The 16164-nt window shown below is 41.0% G+C and overlaps 2 protein-coding genes across 15 annotated transcripts in view; both read left to right on the top strand.

Annotated features, from left to right (window-relative positions):
- LOC117519820 (protocadherin gamma-A11-like) overlaps nt 1–16164 on the top strand; it is a 911360-nt gene that overhangs the window by 592434 nt on the left and 302762 nt on the right. The window lies entirely within an intron of this gene.
- LOC117519834 (protocadherin gamma-A2-like) lies at nt 11443–14018 on the top strand. Its single transcript, XM_034181110.1, has one exon. It carries the CDS (start codon nt 11556–11558, stop codon nt 14001–14003), a length of 2448 nt encoding a protein of 815 aa, XP_034037001.1. The 5' UTR covers nt 11443–11555; the 3' UTR covers nt 14004–14018.

The following is a 16164-nucleotide window of genomic DNA, read 5'->3' as shown; positions in this document are numbered from 1 at the left end:
GGTCCCCAGTGGAGAAGAGAAGACAATGCAAATGGGAAAGGTTGTGTCAGTAATTTCCCCGAAGTACAATTTTTCTGTCATATGCTCTTTCATTTAGCCCCTTTATCACCCACCTTCAAACGAGACTATGGTGTCCATAGAGCTAATATCACCAAGCTAATTGCTTATTAGGACTAATCTGATGCTAACAGTGCTAACATATGAATTAAATAATGCTAAAAATTTTACATCATGAAAATACTGTAGCACTGACTTCATCGAAACAAGCTTGCTTCCAGTGCAGAAACTTCCCCGTTCAAAACCCACCCCTGCCGATTCTCCATGTAACCTAGAGTTGCATCAGGAAGGGCACCCAGTGTAAAACTTGTGACAAAGCCACCTTGTAGCTGCTGTGAGGACGCCCAGGAAAACAAGGGAGCAGCCAAAGGGACATACTTACTGACTTCTTTAATGCTTTGTTAGTACAATTAAGTGCTCAACAAACCATGTTATCTCAGAAATGTGTAATAAAATGATCTGAATGGACAAAACGGGCTGACTTCTTTGATGCTTTGTTAGTACAATTAAGTGCACAACAAACCATGTTATCTCAGAAATGTGTAATAAAATGTTCTGAAAGGACAAAATGGACTCAAATGGGTCAAGTCCCCAGCTGCTCGCAGGGCCATGATTCCAGGACACAGCTGTCACTCAGAATGTCCACGCCTCAACTTATTCATGACTTTATATCTTAACATTGAACTGATTACAAAAATTAAAATTCACCCTAAGCAGTTGTCATGAATGAGGAAGCCAGCTATAGAGACCAAAACTTTTTTATTTATTTTTTTAGTTTGGGGTTTTTATTTATTTATTTATTTGTACCAGGTTGTAGACATGTTTATTTCTGCTTTAAATTTGTACATTTTAACATGGGTGTCTGGGGGAGTGACTCATTTTTAGGAGGAGACTCAAGCAGCCTTTCAAGAAACTGCAACATTTGCCATTTCTGTGTTGGCTTCATGTTGCTGCTTGTGTTGTTCAGTGTTGTTCTGTTTATTTGTAAACCTGTGTTTGTTGTCAGTGACAGCACAGTTGTGTGCTGGTGCCCCCACTTCAGATCAAGAAAGTCCAGGGTTCAAAGCAGTGGGGTTGTTAGTGATAAGAGTTTTTAAAATAACAATAACAGTGACGTAAAGGAAGTAGTGAAACATTTGTAATTAAGTGGTCAACAGTGTGCGTGTGTGTGTTTGTGTGTGTGTGTGTCAGAGAGAGAGAGAGAAATGACTTGGTTTATATTTCCTGCTGTGGAGAACTTTGATTTTGTTTGTTTTTTTCCTGACATACGTATCACTCAGCACGAATCCATAGGTCAACCAATGGCACTATTCCATGAGCCCTGCTGCTGTGTTGTGGTGGTTCAATCATTTATTTGCATTTTCATTTATATAGCACCAAATCACAACAAGGTTGCCTCAAGGCACTTCACACAAGTAAGGTCTAACCTTACCAACCCCCAGAGCAACAGTGGTAAGGAAAAACTCCCTCTGAGGAAGAAACCTCAAGCAAAACAGACTCAAAGGGGTGACCTTCTGCTTGGGCCATACTACAGACACAAATTACAGAACAATTCACAAAAGGAATATACAGGAAATGTTGCCGGTGCACAGGACGGGTTCTGGAACAGATACCACACCCATCTCAGGATGGAGCCACACCTCAAACAGAGAGAAAAGAAAAAAGCAGAATCAAGCATCAGAAAGAAAAATATAATTTCTCAGCATTAAGCAACAAGAAAAACAGAAGAAATACTAATGTGACTGCCAGCCACGAGCCCTAAGCCCTAATATACACACACACACACACACACACATATATATATATATATATATATATACTCATTTTTTTAAGTGGCGTGAAGAGTAACTTTTTTATTTGTTCAATTGCTCTATATTTTGAATTTCTACACACTGAGAAAAACCTTCCATAATTTTATTATGCATATGTATAATGACAGTAAAGATCTTTCTGATTCTGATATGTGTTTTACTGTCACCTTCATATTGTTGTCTCTCTCTCCCTCCCTCTTTCTCTTTTTCTTTCCATGGTGAACTTCTTGAATGAAACGTCCTTTTTGTCTACACCAGGTAAGAAAATTTTTATTCTTTTTCTTTAAAATCACACACAACCATTGGTTCTTTTCTTACTTTCACCTGCATTGCGTCTTCAACACTGTATTCAACTTGCACACTCATCATTAAAACAGCTTACCCAGAATGTGTTTCTGTCCAACACACACACACACACCAGCTCTCTCTCTCTCTCTCTCTCTCTCTCTCAATGTATTACCAAGCACGTAAGTCGTTGAATCAAAAGAATGTTAACATACATATATTTAAAGCCACAATCAGTGAAGACTTATTTATTTATTTATTTGACTGCCTGCATTTCCAAACCACTGCCAGCTTTGCATTTGTGTGTGCTTTCCCACTGTGTGCTTTGAACAACATTAATATTCATATTTCTCAGCACTGCTCTGCTGCATCTGCTTGAATAATGCACAGCAGATATGCACCATGTTTTAAACTGCTACTGCATAATGTGAGAGTAGAGGATGGTAAAATTCACAGTGACTCAGTGTTTTGGCGTTGTTGCATATAGACATGCTATTTTTATATATGCATAAAAGAAAATTTCCTGAGTAGGAGCTGTGCTTATTCGTATATGCTTGTGGGTGACTGCTGCAGCTGCATAGACTGCGTTTGTTTCACTGCTCAAATTCCCCTGCTCAAAAGTAGGTCACTGGATTTATCAGTCAGGGTGGATCAGGAAAGAAAAGTCTCTGCATCCATCTATCCATCCATCCATATATATTTTGTGCATCGCAGGGGGCCAGTGATAATTGTCATTCTTTGCTCATACGAAGAAGGTCTGATGGGATTACCTGTTAAATCTGTCTGTTCTGTTCATGTTCTTGCAACTGCCTTTGACTAAATCAGAATATGCGGAACTGGAGTTGTTACAACTTCGTGCGCCTCACTGCACTTAATTTATAATTACATTTTATTTAATTCCGCCCTCCCCTGCCTGTGCCACAAAGATCAATGCACCTAACATTATCAACATGTGGATTTACTGCATGTTTTTTACTCCATCACTATTAATGACTACACACACCTCTCATTGTTTTTTCTCACACATCTTCCAACTGTTCAATTATACAGTAAAAAATAAATATCAAATTATAAGGCAGCTATATTTCGTAATTCATTTGTTGTGTGAACTAAAAAACATTCACAAAAGTACAATAAAAGCACACATCATTAGCCATCAAAATATATCACAGTAAAAATCATCAATTACAGTAAAAATCCTCACAGTTTTTTTTTTTTAAGTATTAACACATTGGAGTGTTTACCCAGCCATTTACCACATGGTGGAGGAGGTTAGTCCCCAAAGATATAATTCTATTAAGAAAAAAATATTTTCTTTGGTCATATTTGCATCTCAAACATATGAAAGTGACCTCTCAAACTCGAATAAACTCTATTTGGAAAAGATTTTCAGGCCTGATATTCTCAAAACCATGAACCATTTTGTAAACATCAATCCATGAACCCTTCTATTTTTCAGAGTAGTGTGCTTCAATTGCTTCATTTGTAGAATTACAATGAACCATTTTCCAAGGTAACACAAATTATTCAGTTAGGTGTTTCATTGTTATTGAGAAAAAAGTAAAATGACACTTAGATTTCTGTTATATTTTACAAATGGACATTCTTTATAGTCCCTTTTTCATTTTTAATGAATTGTGGCATTGTGGATTATTATTTAAAGAAAGTTTGTATGTACGAGGTCTGTCCATAAAGTAACGGTCCTTTTTATTTTTTTCAAAAACTATATGGATTTCATTCATATGTTTTTACGTCAGACATGCTTGAACCCTTGTGCGCATGCATGAGTTTTTCCACGCCTGGGAACACGTCTATCTCAGCTTTCAGTGCATACCAGTCGAGTGAGTATAAAAGAACTTGTGGAGAGCTAGACATGTCCCAACTTGTCCTCTAACACTCCAAAACGGAGGTGTTCCTTTGTCTCGCTTCATCAGCGAATCGGTCGTGACGCACGAAGCCTCCGCGCGGCTTTCCATGACAAAATCTCTTGTTAAAAGTGAAATCTGCCGGAAAATGGCTGATGTCCAGGTCTTGTGATAACCAGAGAAAGAGCACACGACGGTCTCGTATCCACAGAGCCATCAGCTTAGAAATGATCCAGTGGTTTGTGCCGCATCATCGTAGCTCGCAGCGCGGCGCACCGACCGTCCTTAAAGGGGTCCTTAAAGCTGTAGTTAAAGTCCCTATTCTCTGTGAAGCCCGTAAAATTTTCACTGAAAGCCAGATAAATTTTTGAATGGTTTCTAGGTGCCAGTCTCTAACAGCTTCTGAAAAAATTCTGATGGAAAAAAGTCCTTTTCATTCCGTCATTTCCAGACAATGAAAATCCGACGAGGGGGCGGGACCACTCCTTCCCAAGGCATGCTCACAGGCGAATGACATCACCGACAGGCGTGGAAAAACTCACGCATGCGCACGAGGGTTCAAGCATGTCTGACGTAAAAACATATGAATGAAATCCATATAGTTTTTAAAAAAAATAAAAAGGACCGTTAATTTATGGACAGACCACGTATAGCGCAGGGCCGTATATAGGAATGTGAAGGGGGGGTTCAAATCCTTGAGTTGGGCGTCCAGTGGGCTGCAGGGCCACCAGTGGGGTCGAGGGGCAACCCCCTCGTGGGGGGCTCAGGGGGGCAAAGCCCCCCGAAGCAGAAGCTTTTTGAGGATTTCGAGGGGTAAAAAGCTACATAAATTTCATTTGAAACCCAAAATGTATCGTTTTAGGAAATACATTTTTATATACAAATAGTCCTTGTTTGGGATTGGATCAGTTACCATAAGAACCACCCAGGAAGAACCAAGACACCATAAATGCAAACTTTATACCTGCCTGTCGGTTGCGTCATTCGCAACCGACTGTTATGTGGGCCGCTGAAGAGGAGGTACTGCTGGCCCACCACCACCAGAGGGCGCCCTGCTTGGAGTGCGGGCTCCAAGCACGAGAGGGCGCCGGACCCTGAGGAAGTGACAGCTGTCATTCATCCCCTGCACCAGCTGTCACTCGTTCATCATCATCATCACCATCTTAAAAGCCGGATCGGGACTCCACCTCCTCGCCGAGAAATCGACTACCGTGAGGTACACTTCTCTGCTGATTAACACGTTGTGTAGGATTCTGAATTTCTGTTGCAGCCGGTATCCTGTGGTGTTCACCCTTATCTGGGAAGTGGCGTGGAGCGTGACGACGACAACCGCGCTACAAGATAAGTGGACACACTAGGAGCTGCACGAGTGTGTGATTCGGAGGTGGAGGTTCTCCTCCTACTGTGCACAAACTGTAGACCACTGAGTGTAAGGAGTTACACTCATTCATCTTTTTTCTGCTTTCTGCCAGCAGTACCAGGGTCGACAGCCGAAGACAGAGGTCACCTGGGGATTCGGGACTTGGCGGCTCCGGTGTTCTTCAGACCGTTGGTGGTGGAGGCCGTGTGGGACGCGGTCTCTCTCTCGTCGGGGTCTTCTATCTTCGAGCCTGCCCACACGTCACCTGGTGTTCATTGACTTTGCAATTTCTGTACATTTAGTTGTGTTTTGTCACAACAGTAAATTGTTACCTTTTGGCTTACTCATTGTCCGTTCATTTGCGCCCCCTGTTGTGGGTCCGTGCTACGACACCTTCCCAACACCGACAGATGTTGGGAAGGTGCAATCTCACCAGGGTACCTGGTGAGATTGCATCAGAATTTTGGCTCTCTGTTGGGACTGTTTACACAGAGACTGCTACCTGCTGCTTTGGACTTTGAACTAATAGTCTTTTTCAAGACTTTTTTACTTTTTTACCTTTTTATTTTTTTTTTTTTACTTTTTTACTTGACTCTACTGGTGGTCGGCTCTCACTGCGGTATTGTATCACTTCTTGTTCCGGAGCACAGCGGTGTTTTTCTGTATCTGTTAGCTGTTTGATCTGCGCAGTTAGATTGATCTAGTTATCTAGATTACGATTTGTTTCCCAGTGTAATCTTTACGTGCCTTAACTAAAGCACTCCTTCTGCTGAATCACCTCTAAATTATTTACACATTATTCGCTTTGCGTGTTTTTAGGAATCCGCTAGCTTAGCGTAGCTACTAGCTCTTAGCCGATTTAGCATGGCGGCTTCTCCTGTCTCTCCCGCACTTTTCTGCTCTGGGTGTGAAATGTTTAGTTATTCCTCGGCCTCCTTTAGCAGTAATGGTACTTGTAATAAGTGTAGCTTATTCGTAGCTTTGGAGGCCAGGCTGGGCGAATTGGAGACTCGGCTCCGCACCGTGGAAAATTCTACAGCTAGCAAGGCCCCTGTAGTCGGTGCGGACCAAGGTAGCTTAGCCGCCGTTAGTTCCCCCCTGGCAGATCCCGAGCAGCCGGGAAAGCAGGCCGACTGGGTGACTGTGAGGAGGAAGCGTAGCCCTAAACAGAAGCCCCGTGTACACCGCCAACCCGTTCACATCTTTAACCGTTTTTCCCCACTCGACGATACACCCGCCGAGGATCAAACTCTGGTTATTGGCGACTCTGTTTTGAGAAATGTGAAGTTAGCGACACCAGCAACCATAGTCAATTGTCTTCCGGGGGCCAGAGCAGGCGACATTGAAGGAAATTTGAAACTGCTGGCTAAGGCTAAGCGTAAATTTGGTAAGATTGTAATTCACGTCGGCAGTAATGACACCCGGTTACGCCAATCGGAGGTCACTAAAATTAACATTGAATCGGTGTGTAACTTTGCAAAAACAATGTCGGACTCTGTAGTTTTCTCTGGGCCCCTCCCCAATCAGACCGGGAGTGACATGTTTAGCCGCATGTTCTCCTTGAATTGCTGGCTGTCTGAGTGGTGTCCAAAAAATGAGGTGGGCTTCATAGATAATTGGCAAAGCTTCTGGGGAAAACCTGGTCTTGTTAGGAGAGACGGCAGCCATCCCACTTTGGATGGAGCAGCTCTCATTTCTAGAAATCTGGCCAATTTTCTTAAATCCTCCAAACCGTGACTATCCAGGGTTGGGACCAGGAAGCAGAGTTGTAGTCTTACACACCTCTCTGCAGCTTCTCTCCCCCTGCCATCCCCTCATTACCCCATCCCCGTAGAGACGGTGCCTGCTCCCAGACTACCAATAACCAGCAAAAATCTATTTAAGCATAAAAATTCAAAAAGAAAAAATAATATAGCACCTTCAACTGCACCACAGACTAAAACAGTTAAATGTGGTCTATTAAACATTAGGTCTCTCTCTTCTAAGTCCCTGTTGGTAAATGATATAATAATTGATCAACATATTGATTTATTCTGCCTAACAGAAACCTGGTTACAGCAGGATGAATATGTTAGTTTAAATGAGTCAACACCCCCGAGTCACACTAACTGTCAGAATGCTCGTAGCACGGGCCGGGGTGGAGGATTAGCAGCAATCTTCCATTCCAGCTTATTAATTAATCCAAAACCCAGACAGAGCTTTAATTCATTTGAAAGCTTGTCTCTTAGTCTTGTCCATCCAAATTGGAAGTCCCAAAAACCAGTTTTATTTGTTATTATCTATCGTCCACCTGGTCGTTACTGTGAGTTTCTCTGTGAATTTTCAGACCTTTTGTCTGACTTAGTGCTTAGCTCAGATAAGATAATTATAGTGGGCGATTTTAACATCCACACAGATGCTGAGAATGACAGCCTCAACACTGCATTTAATCTATTATTAGACTCTATTGGCTTTGCTCAAAAAGTAAATGAGTCCACCCACCACTTTAATCATATCTTAGATCTTGTTCTGACTTATGGTATGGAAATAGAAGACTTAACAGTATTCCCTGATAACTCCCTTCTGTCTGATCATTTCTTAATAACATTTACATTTACTCTGATGGACTACCCAGCAGTGGGGAATAAGTTTCATTACACTAGAAGTCTTTCAGAAAGCGCTGTAACTAGGTTTAAGGATATGATTCCTTCTTTATGTTCTCTAATGCCATATACCAACACAGTGCAGAGTAGCTACCTAAACTCTGTAAGGGAGATAGAGTATCTCGTCAATAGTTTTACATCCTCATTGAAGACAACTTTGGATGCTGTAGCTCCTCTGAAAAAGAGAGCTTTAAATCAGAAGTGTCTGACTCCGTGGTATAACTCACAAACTCGTAGCTTAAAGCAGATAACCCGTAAGTTGGAGAGGAAATGGCGTCTCACTAATTTAGAAGATCTTCACTTAGCCTGGAAAAAGAGTCTGTTGCTCTATAAAAAAGCCCTTCGTAAAGCTAGGACATCTTTCTACTCATCACTAATTGAAGAAAATAAGAACAACCCCAGGTTTCTTTTCAGCACTGTAGCCAGGCTGACAAAGAGTCAGAGCTCTATTGAGCTGAGTATTCCATTAACTTTAACTAGTAATGACTTCATGACTTTCTTTGCTAACAAAATTTTAACTATTAGAGAAAAAATTACTCATAACCATCCCAAAGACGTATCGTTATCTTTGGCTGCTTTCAGTGATGCCGGTATTTGGTTAGACTCTTTCTCTCCGATTGTTCTGTCTGAGTTATTCTCATTAGTTACTTCATCCAAACCATCAACATGTTTATTAGACCCCATTCCTACCAGGCTGCTCAAGGAAGCCCTACCATTATTTAATGCTTCGATCTTAAATATGATCAATCTATCTTTGTTAGTTGGCTATGTACCACAGGCTTTTAAGGTGGCAGTAATTAAACCATTACTTAAAAAGCCATCACTTGACCCAGCTATCTTAGCTAATTATAGGCCAATCTCCAACCTTCCTTTTCTCTCAAAAATTCTTGAAAGGGTAGTTGTAAAACAGCTAACTGATCATCTGCAGAGGAATGGTCTATTTGAAGAGTTTCAGTCAGGTTTTAGAATTCATCATAGTACAGAAACAGCATTAGTGAAGGTTACAAATGATCTTCTTATGGCCTCGGACAGTGGACTCATCTCTGTGCTTGTTCTGTTAGATCTCAGTGCTGCTTTTGATACTGTTGACCATAAAATTTTATTACAGAGATTAGAGCATGCCATAGGTATTAAAGGCACTGCGCTGCGGTGGTTTGAATCATATTTGTCTAATAGATTACAATTTGTTCATGTAAATGGGGAATCTTCTTCACAGACTAAAGTTAATTATGGAGTTCCACAAGGTTCTGTGCTAGGACCAATTTTATTCACTTTATACATGCTTCCCTTAGGCAGTATTATTAGACGGTATTGCTTAAATTTTCATTGTTACGCAGATGATACCCAGCTTTATCTATCCATGAAGCCAGAGGACACACACCAATTAGCTAAACTGCAGGATTGTCTTACAGACATAAAGACATGGATGACCTCTAATTTCCTGCTTTTAAACTCAGATAAAACTGAAGTTATTGTACTTGGCCCCACAAATCTTAGAAACATGGTGTCTAACCAGATCCTTACTCTGGATGGCATTACCCTGACCTCTAGTAATACTGTGAGAAATCTTGGAGTCATTTTTGATCAGGATATGTCATTCAAAGTGCATATTAAACAAATATGTAGGACTGCTTTTTTGCATTTACGCAATATCTCTAAAATCAGAAAGGTCTTGTCTCAGAGTGATGCTGAAAAACTAATTCATGCATTTATTTCCTCTAGGCTGGACTATTGTAATTCATTATTATCAGGTTGTCCTAAAAGTTCCCTAAAAAGCCTTCAGTTAATTCAAAATGCTGCAGCTAGAGTACTGACGGGGACTAGAAGGAGAGAGCATATCTCACCCATATTGGCCTCTCTTCATTGGCTTCCTGTTAATTCTAGAATAGAATTTAAAATTCTTCTTCTTACTTATAAGGTTTTGAATAATCAGGTCCCATCTTATCTTAGGGACCTCGTAGTACCATATTACCCCAATAGAGCGCTTCGCTCTCAGACTGCAGGCTTACTTGTAGTTCCTAGGGTTTGTAAGAGTAGAATGGGAGGCAGAGCCTTCAGCTTTCAGGCTCCTCTCCTGTGGAACCAGCTCCCAATTCAGATCAGGGAGACAGACACCCTCTCTACTTTTAAGATTAGGCTTAAAACTTTCCTTTTTGCTAAAGCTTATAGTTAGGGCTGGATCAGGTGACCCTGAACCATCCCTTAGTTATGCTGCTATAGACGTAGACTGCTGGGGGGTTCCCATGATGCACTGTTTCTTTTTCTTTTTGCTCTGTATGCACCACTCTGCATTTAATCATTAGTGATCGATCTCTGCTCCCCTCCACAGCATGTCTTTTTCCTGGTTCTCTCCCTCAGCCCCAACCAGTCCCAGCAGAAGACTGCCCCTCCCTGAGCCTGGTTCTGCTGGAGGTTTCTTCCTGTTAAAAGGGAGTTTTTCCTTCCCACTGTAGCCAAGTGCTTGCTCACAGGGGGTCGTTTTGACCGTTGGGGTTTTACATAATTATTGTATGGCCTTGCCTTACAATATAAAGCGCCTTGGGGCAACTGTTTGTTGTGATTTGGCGCTATATAAAAAAATTGATTGATTGATTGATTGATGTGAAAAAACTCACACATGCGCACGAAGGTTCAAGCTTGGCTGATGCAAGCGCACATGATTCAAATCCATATAGTTTTTGCAAAAAATAAAAAGGTCGGATAGTTTTCTAACAGACCTCGTATTTAGCGGTATTAAAATAGCGGTATTTAATTTGGCGACCTTGTTTAACTCGCGAAATTCGCATAATAAATCCCATGCGAATATTTGCACCTTTACAGTATTTGCAACAGGAAGGAGAAGCTCCCTTTATTTCTCATCTTATACATACAAACATGTTTTTACAAACCAGACAAGTGTAATTGTGTGTCTACATGGGTATTTATAAGCCTACTAATCTGTTTGATATCAAAGGAGGATAGGGACCAGGGAGCAAAAATTCTCAACCCCCATGGGAAAAGTTTATCTAGCAGTTTCCCCTTTCATCACTTAAGGGATTACTCTGGCAGAGGAAATTGAAACTTGAGGGTGTGTGATAATAGCTGTGTAACAGTTAGTGATTGTTGCTTATTATCAATGAAAAGAAAATACATAACGTTGATATCCAGATCAGAAAAAAATCAGCAGAAAAAAATCAGCAGAATTCTCGGGGGGGGGGGGGTGTCGGTCGAGTCCCCTGAACCCCCTCTATATACGGGCATGTAGCGGGCATGGAAGAACTGGCGCATACATGTTGTTTTATTTCACAACTGTTGGTGGTGCTGTCGACTAAGCAAACAATTTGCCTAAATATTGGTCTTATGGCTGAGCAACCGTCCGTTGTTGAAGAGGACACGAAGACGGTTGTTCATATTGTGCGCATATCAACCGATGCTCTCTTTTGGAAACGGACACCGTGGATTTGAGAAAAGTTTAAATACATTTGGTGTGAGAGGCAGAACGCTCGTCTTCGATCAGATTACTGTGCCATACAACGCCGATACAGATAGAGAAGAAATGGATACACTGACGCGCAAAAGCACATCCCTGGATTGGAGAGTCACCATCTTGTCTTTCTGCGTCGTTGCTGCAGTCGGAGGACAAATTCGTTATTCTGTTCCGGAGGAGATGAGAAAAGGGCTGATTGTCGGAAACGTTGCAAAGGATCTGGGCTTGGAGATGAAAAGGTTGGTAACTGGTAGGGCTCGACTTGTTATTGAAGGCAGTAACCAGTACGTCGCGCTGGACCAGAACAAAGGACATATTGTTGTGAACGAAAGAACAGACAGAGAAAAATTATGCGCCAAGAAAACTCCGTGCAGCTTCACTCTGGAAATTGTCCTCGAAGATCCACTTGAATTGTTTGCCGTTACCATTGAAATACAAGATATTAATGATCATTCTCCGGTTTTTCCCAAAAAGGAAATTAATTTAGAAATAAGCGAATCAACGCCCATTGGGACTATATTCTTACTCGACAGTGCAGCTGATCCCGACGTCGGAATGAACGCCCTGCAGAGCTACTCTTTAAAAGCAAATGATAATTTCATTCTTAAACAGCACACTCGGTCAGATGGGAGCAAATACGCTGAAATGGTGCTCGAGCGCGCGCTTGACCGCGAAAGAAAAACCGAACACGCCCTGATATTAACGGCTGTGGATGGCGGAGAACCGCAGAGATCTGGAACGGTTAGGATACATGTGTCCGTTCTTGACGCAAATGACAACGCGCCTGTTTTTACGCAGCCGTTATATAAATTGGCAGTGTTGGAAAATGTGCCGCGTGGCACAAATATTATCACAGTGACTGCTGTGGACGCAGATCAAGGTTACAACGGAAACGTAACTTATTCTTTCACGCATCTGGAGGATGACTCCTCTTGTCCTTTCCAAATAAATTCTTACAGTGGGGAGATCAAACTCACAGGTGACATCGACTATGAAATGTCTCCAAATTATGAAATTAATCTTCAGGCAAAAGATCCGTGGGGTGTTCTGGGCGTCAGCAAATTAATTGTTGATGTAGTCGATGTAAATGATAACACTCCAGTCATCACAATGGCTTCTTTTTCTGGTAAAATTTCGGAGGATTCGACCCCAGGTACAGTTGTAGCTCTGGTTAGTGTCCAAGATAAAGATTCTGGTAAAAACGGAATTGTTCATTTAAAAGTAGATGAGCGCCTCCCGTTTAAAATAAAATCATCTCTCAGAAACTATTACGCATTAGTAACTGAACAAGACCTTGACAGAGAAAAGCAGTCTCGATATAATATCACACTAACTGCCACAGACGAAGGCTTGCCCGCTTTATCAAGCATTAAAACTGTCGTTTTAGATGTTACTGACGTTAATGACAATGCCCCGACTTTCAGTCAAAGTGTTTACGTCACTCAGGTAATGGAGAATAATTCTCCTGGTGTCCCTGTGTTGCAGACACAGGCCTCCGATCCAGATCTGGGTCAGAACGCACGGGTATCATATTTGCTTATAGATGAAGATGTGAATGGAATTCCGGTTTCCACTTACTTCTCGATTAACACGGAGAGTGGAGTCATTCAGTCTCTGCGTTCTCTCGATTACGAGCAAGTCAAAGTGTACAAAATGCGAGTTAAGGCGCAAGATGGGGGCTCGCCACCACTCAGCAGCAACGCGACAGTTTTTGTACACGTCCAGGACCAGAACGACAACGCCCCTCAGGTTCTGTACCCGGTCCAGACTGGAGGCTCTGTGGTGGCTGAGATGGTTCCTCGTTCAGCAGATGTGGGCTATCTGGTGACTAAAGTGGTGGCTGTTGATGTGGACTCTGGACAGAATGCTTGGCTCTCCTATAAACTGCAGAAAGCCACAGACAGGGCGCTGTTTGAAGTGGGTTTACAGAATGGAGAAATAAGAACTATCCGCCAAGTCACTGATAAAGATGCTGTCAAACAAAGACTGACTGTGTTCGTGGAGGACAACGGGCAGCCCTCTCGTTCAGCTACAGTCATTGTTAACGTGGCGGTGGCGGACAGCTACCCTGAAGTGCTGTCAGAGTTCACTGACTTTACGCACGACAAGGAGTACAATGACAACCTGACTTTTTACTTAGTGCTGGCTTTGGCTGTAGTTTCCTTTCTCTTCATCACGTGTTTAGTGGTTATTATATCAGTGAAAATCTACAGATGGAGGCAATCTCGCATCCTATATCACTCCAGTCTCCCGGTGATTCCTTATTATCCACCACGTTACTCAGACACTTTGGGGACAGGGACTCTGCCACACGTGTACAGCTACGAGGTGTGCAGGACGACTGACTCCAGAAAGAGTGACATTAAACCAACCCACTATATGGAGCCGATGAGCCCGAGTTTGGTTAGTGTTGATAAGGCTGGAACAGATGCACAACAAAATGAAGAAGACTCACTGACAATGTCTCGCTTGCCGACTCTGGTAAGTTCACTTAATTTTATAAAAAATGCATATTGACTTTGTCGACAAACAAACTTACCTTTTCCGTATTTTTTCTTGTAATGATGTCATTAATTGTGGTTGTGGTAGCTCAGTTCATCACATGCTTGTTATATGAAGGACAGAGTCTGGTTTGTAGTCTGTCTCTGTCCACGGTGCTGAAATACTGCTGGGATGCGATGCTTTTGAAAATTCGGTTGTTTCATGTCTTTTTACTGACTAAGTGAAAACCCTTCCAAAACTACTAATGTTTCTACATTAATAAGAATTAGATGAAAAAATAGAGATGATAATAATAATAATAATAATAATAATAATAACAATAATAATAATAATAATATTAATCATTGAACTAATAGTGTATTCGTATTTGTATACTTAGACAATAATAGCTAGTTTTAATTTGCTTTTTACTTCCTCACGGAGGTAATATTTTCTGTCCTGTTTGTCTGTATGTTGTCTCAGAAACAAATTAATGAATTTCCATTAAATTAGGTGGAGAAGTTGAAGCTGACGAGAAGAATTGATCAGTTTGTTTGTTTGTTTGTTTTGTTTATTTATATTTTTAACTATACGCAGGATCGTACGTATTATTTTTTGAATGTCTCCAATGTAATTATGTTTTATTTGTTCTTTGGCGAATCAGCACTTGAACTTTAGTTCAATTAAATGAAAGCACAAAGTCTATTGTCAAGCCCTGGGCTTGACAAAAGTAGCAGATATAATTAAAAATGTCATCATTTTTGAGAACGGTCATTTTGAATTTATCAGTAAATTAGCAGTGTTTGAGTGTTGTTTAATTTAGCAGGGGTGGGCAGCGAGGGCCGAGACACTGCAGGTTTTCCTTGCAACCAGTCACCTCAGCAGGTGGATTGCTGATGAGCTTCTCCCCTGAACATAAACACCTGATCGTCAATGAAATCACCTGCTGAGGTGATTGGTTGTAAGGAAAATCTGCAGTGTCTCGGCCCTTCATGGCACATGATTGCCAACCCCTGATTTAGAGAGTGTGTTTGATGCTCATGACAGAAAAACAGTCAGTGGATATGTTTTAATGTCAAATGCAATTTTGTTTTGCAGCAAAACGTTAATTCAAATGGAATTAAATATGCTGAAATTGTTTTTCAAAAACATCGACACTTGTCTTAAGTTGTTGCCTCTAGAAAGTGGAGCTCTACCATGGTGTGATACAACACAGACAATGACAATGTGCAAATATTTAATGAACCTTTACATGAAGCAGCAGTGATTGAAAATGCAAGAGAAGGCATATAGTGACTGAATGCATATGATATAAATTCAAATCGATGATTAATGTATTGTTTTTCAAAATAAAAAAAAAGCATAGCTAATTTGTTCCAGAATAATGGGGCTCCGGGGGGTACATATGACATGAGACGCATTATTTAAAAAAAGACAAGATATTGAGCTACAAATAAAAACACAAAAATAAGGTGAGCTGTATCAACACACACACACACACACACACACACACACACACACACACACACACACACACACACACACACACACACACACACACACACATATATATATATAATATTTGTACGATATATGGAGGACAGGTGACCTTTTGGAAAAATCTGTTATGTTCTGTTAAATCTGTTAAATTTATGTTATATTTTTTAAGTACTGACATCGAAAAAAATTCTTTTCTTTTTTTTAATAAAAGTCTTCATTGAAGGTTTAATCTCTTTTCAGTTGTTCATTTTTCTGAAATTAATTTTTGTCATCAATAAGCTGTTCTGAAGCTTAACCAGTACAATATATTCATGGATAAAGTGACGTCAGTAAGAGCGCTGAGAAGCTGCAGTATCAACCTGCAGGAGTCTGTTACTACTGCGCACTCTGCAGTGTTTGATCATTTTGATCCCATCACTTTGACATCCCTCACTGACATTGTTAAATGCATGAGGGTCACTAACTGCCCTTTAGATTTTCTTCCTGCTAAATTACTGAAAGAAGTGTTCACCACTTTTGGCCCTTCCCTCTTGATTTTAATTAACATGTCTTTAAGTTCAGGATGCTTCCCTGACACTTTCAAACATGCTGTGGTAAGACCATTGCTTAAAAAACCACGCCTTGACACTTCTGTTCTATCTAATTTTAGACCTGTGTCAAATTTGTCTTTTATTTCAAAAATTATTGAAAAAGTTGT

Source organism: Thalassophryne amazonica, chromosome 11, assembly GCF_902500255.1.
Source record: "Thalassophryne amazonica chromosome 11, fThaAma1.1, whole genome shotgun sequence".
In the NCBI taxonomy this organism is placed as follows: Eukaryota; Metazoa; Chordata; class Actinopteri; order Batrachoidiformes; family Batrachoididae; genus Thalassophryne; species Thalassophryne amazonica.
This window is presented reverse-complemented; position numbering and strand designations above follow the sequence as displayed.

Excerpts from the sequence above, each read along its gene's own strand:
- LOC117519834 (XM_034181110.1), top strand. The coding sequence starts at position 11,556 with ATGGATACACTGACGCGCAAAAGCACATCCCTGGATTGGAGAGTCACC.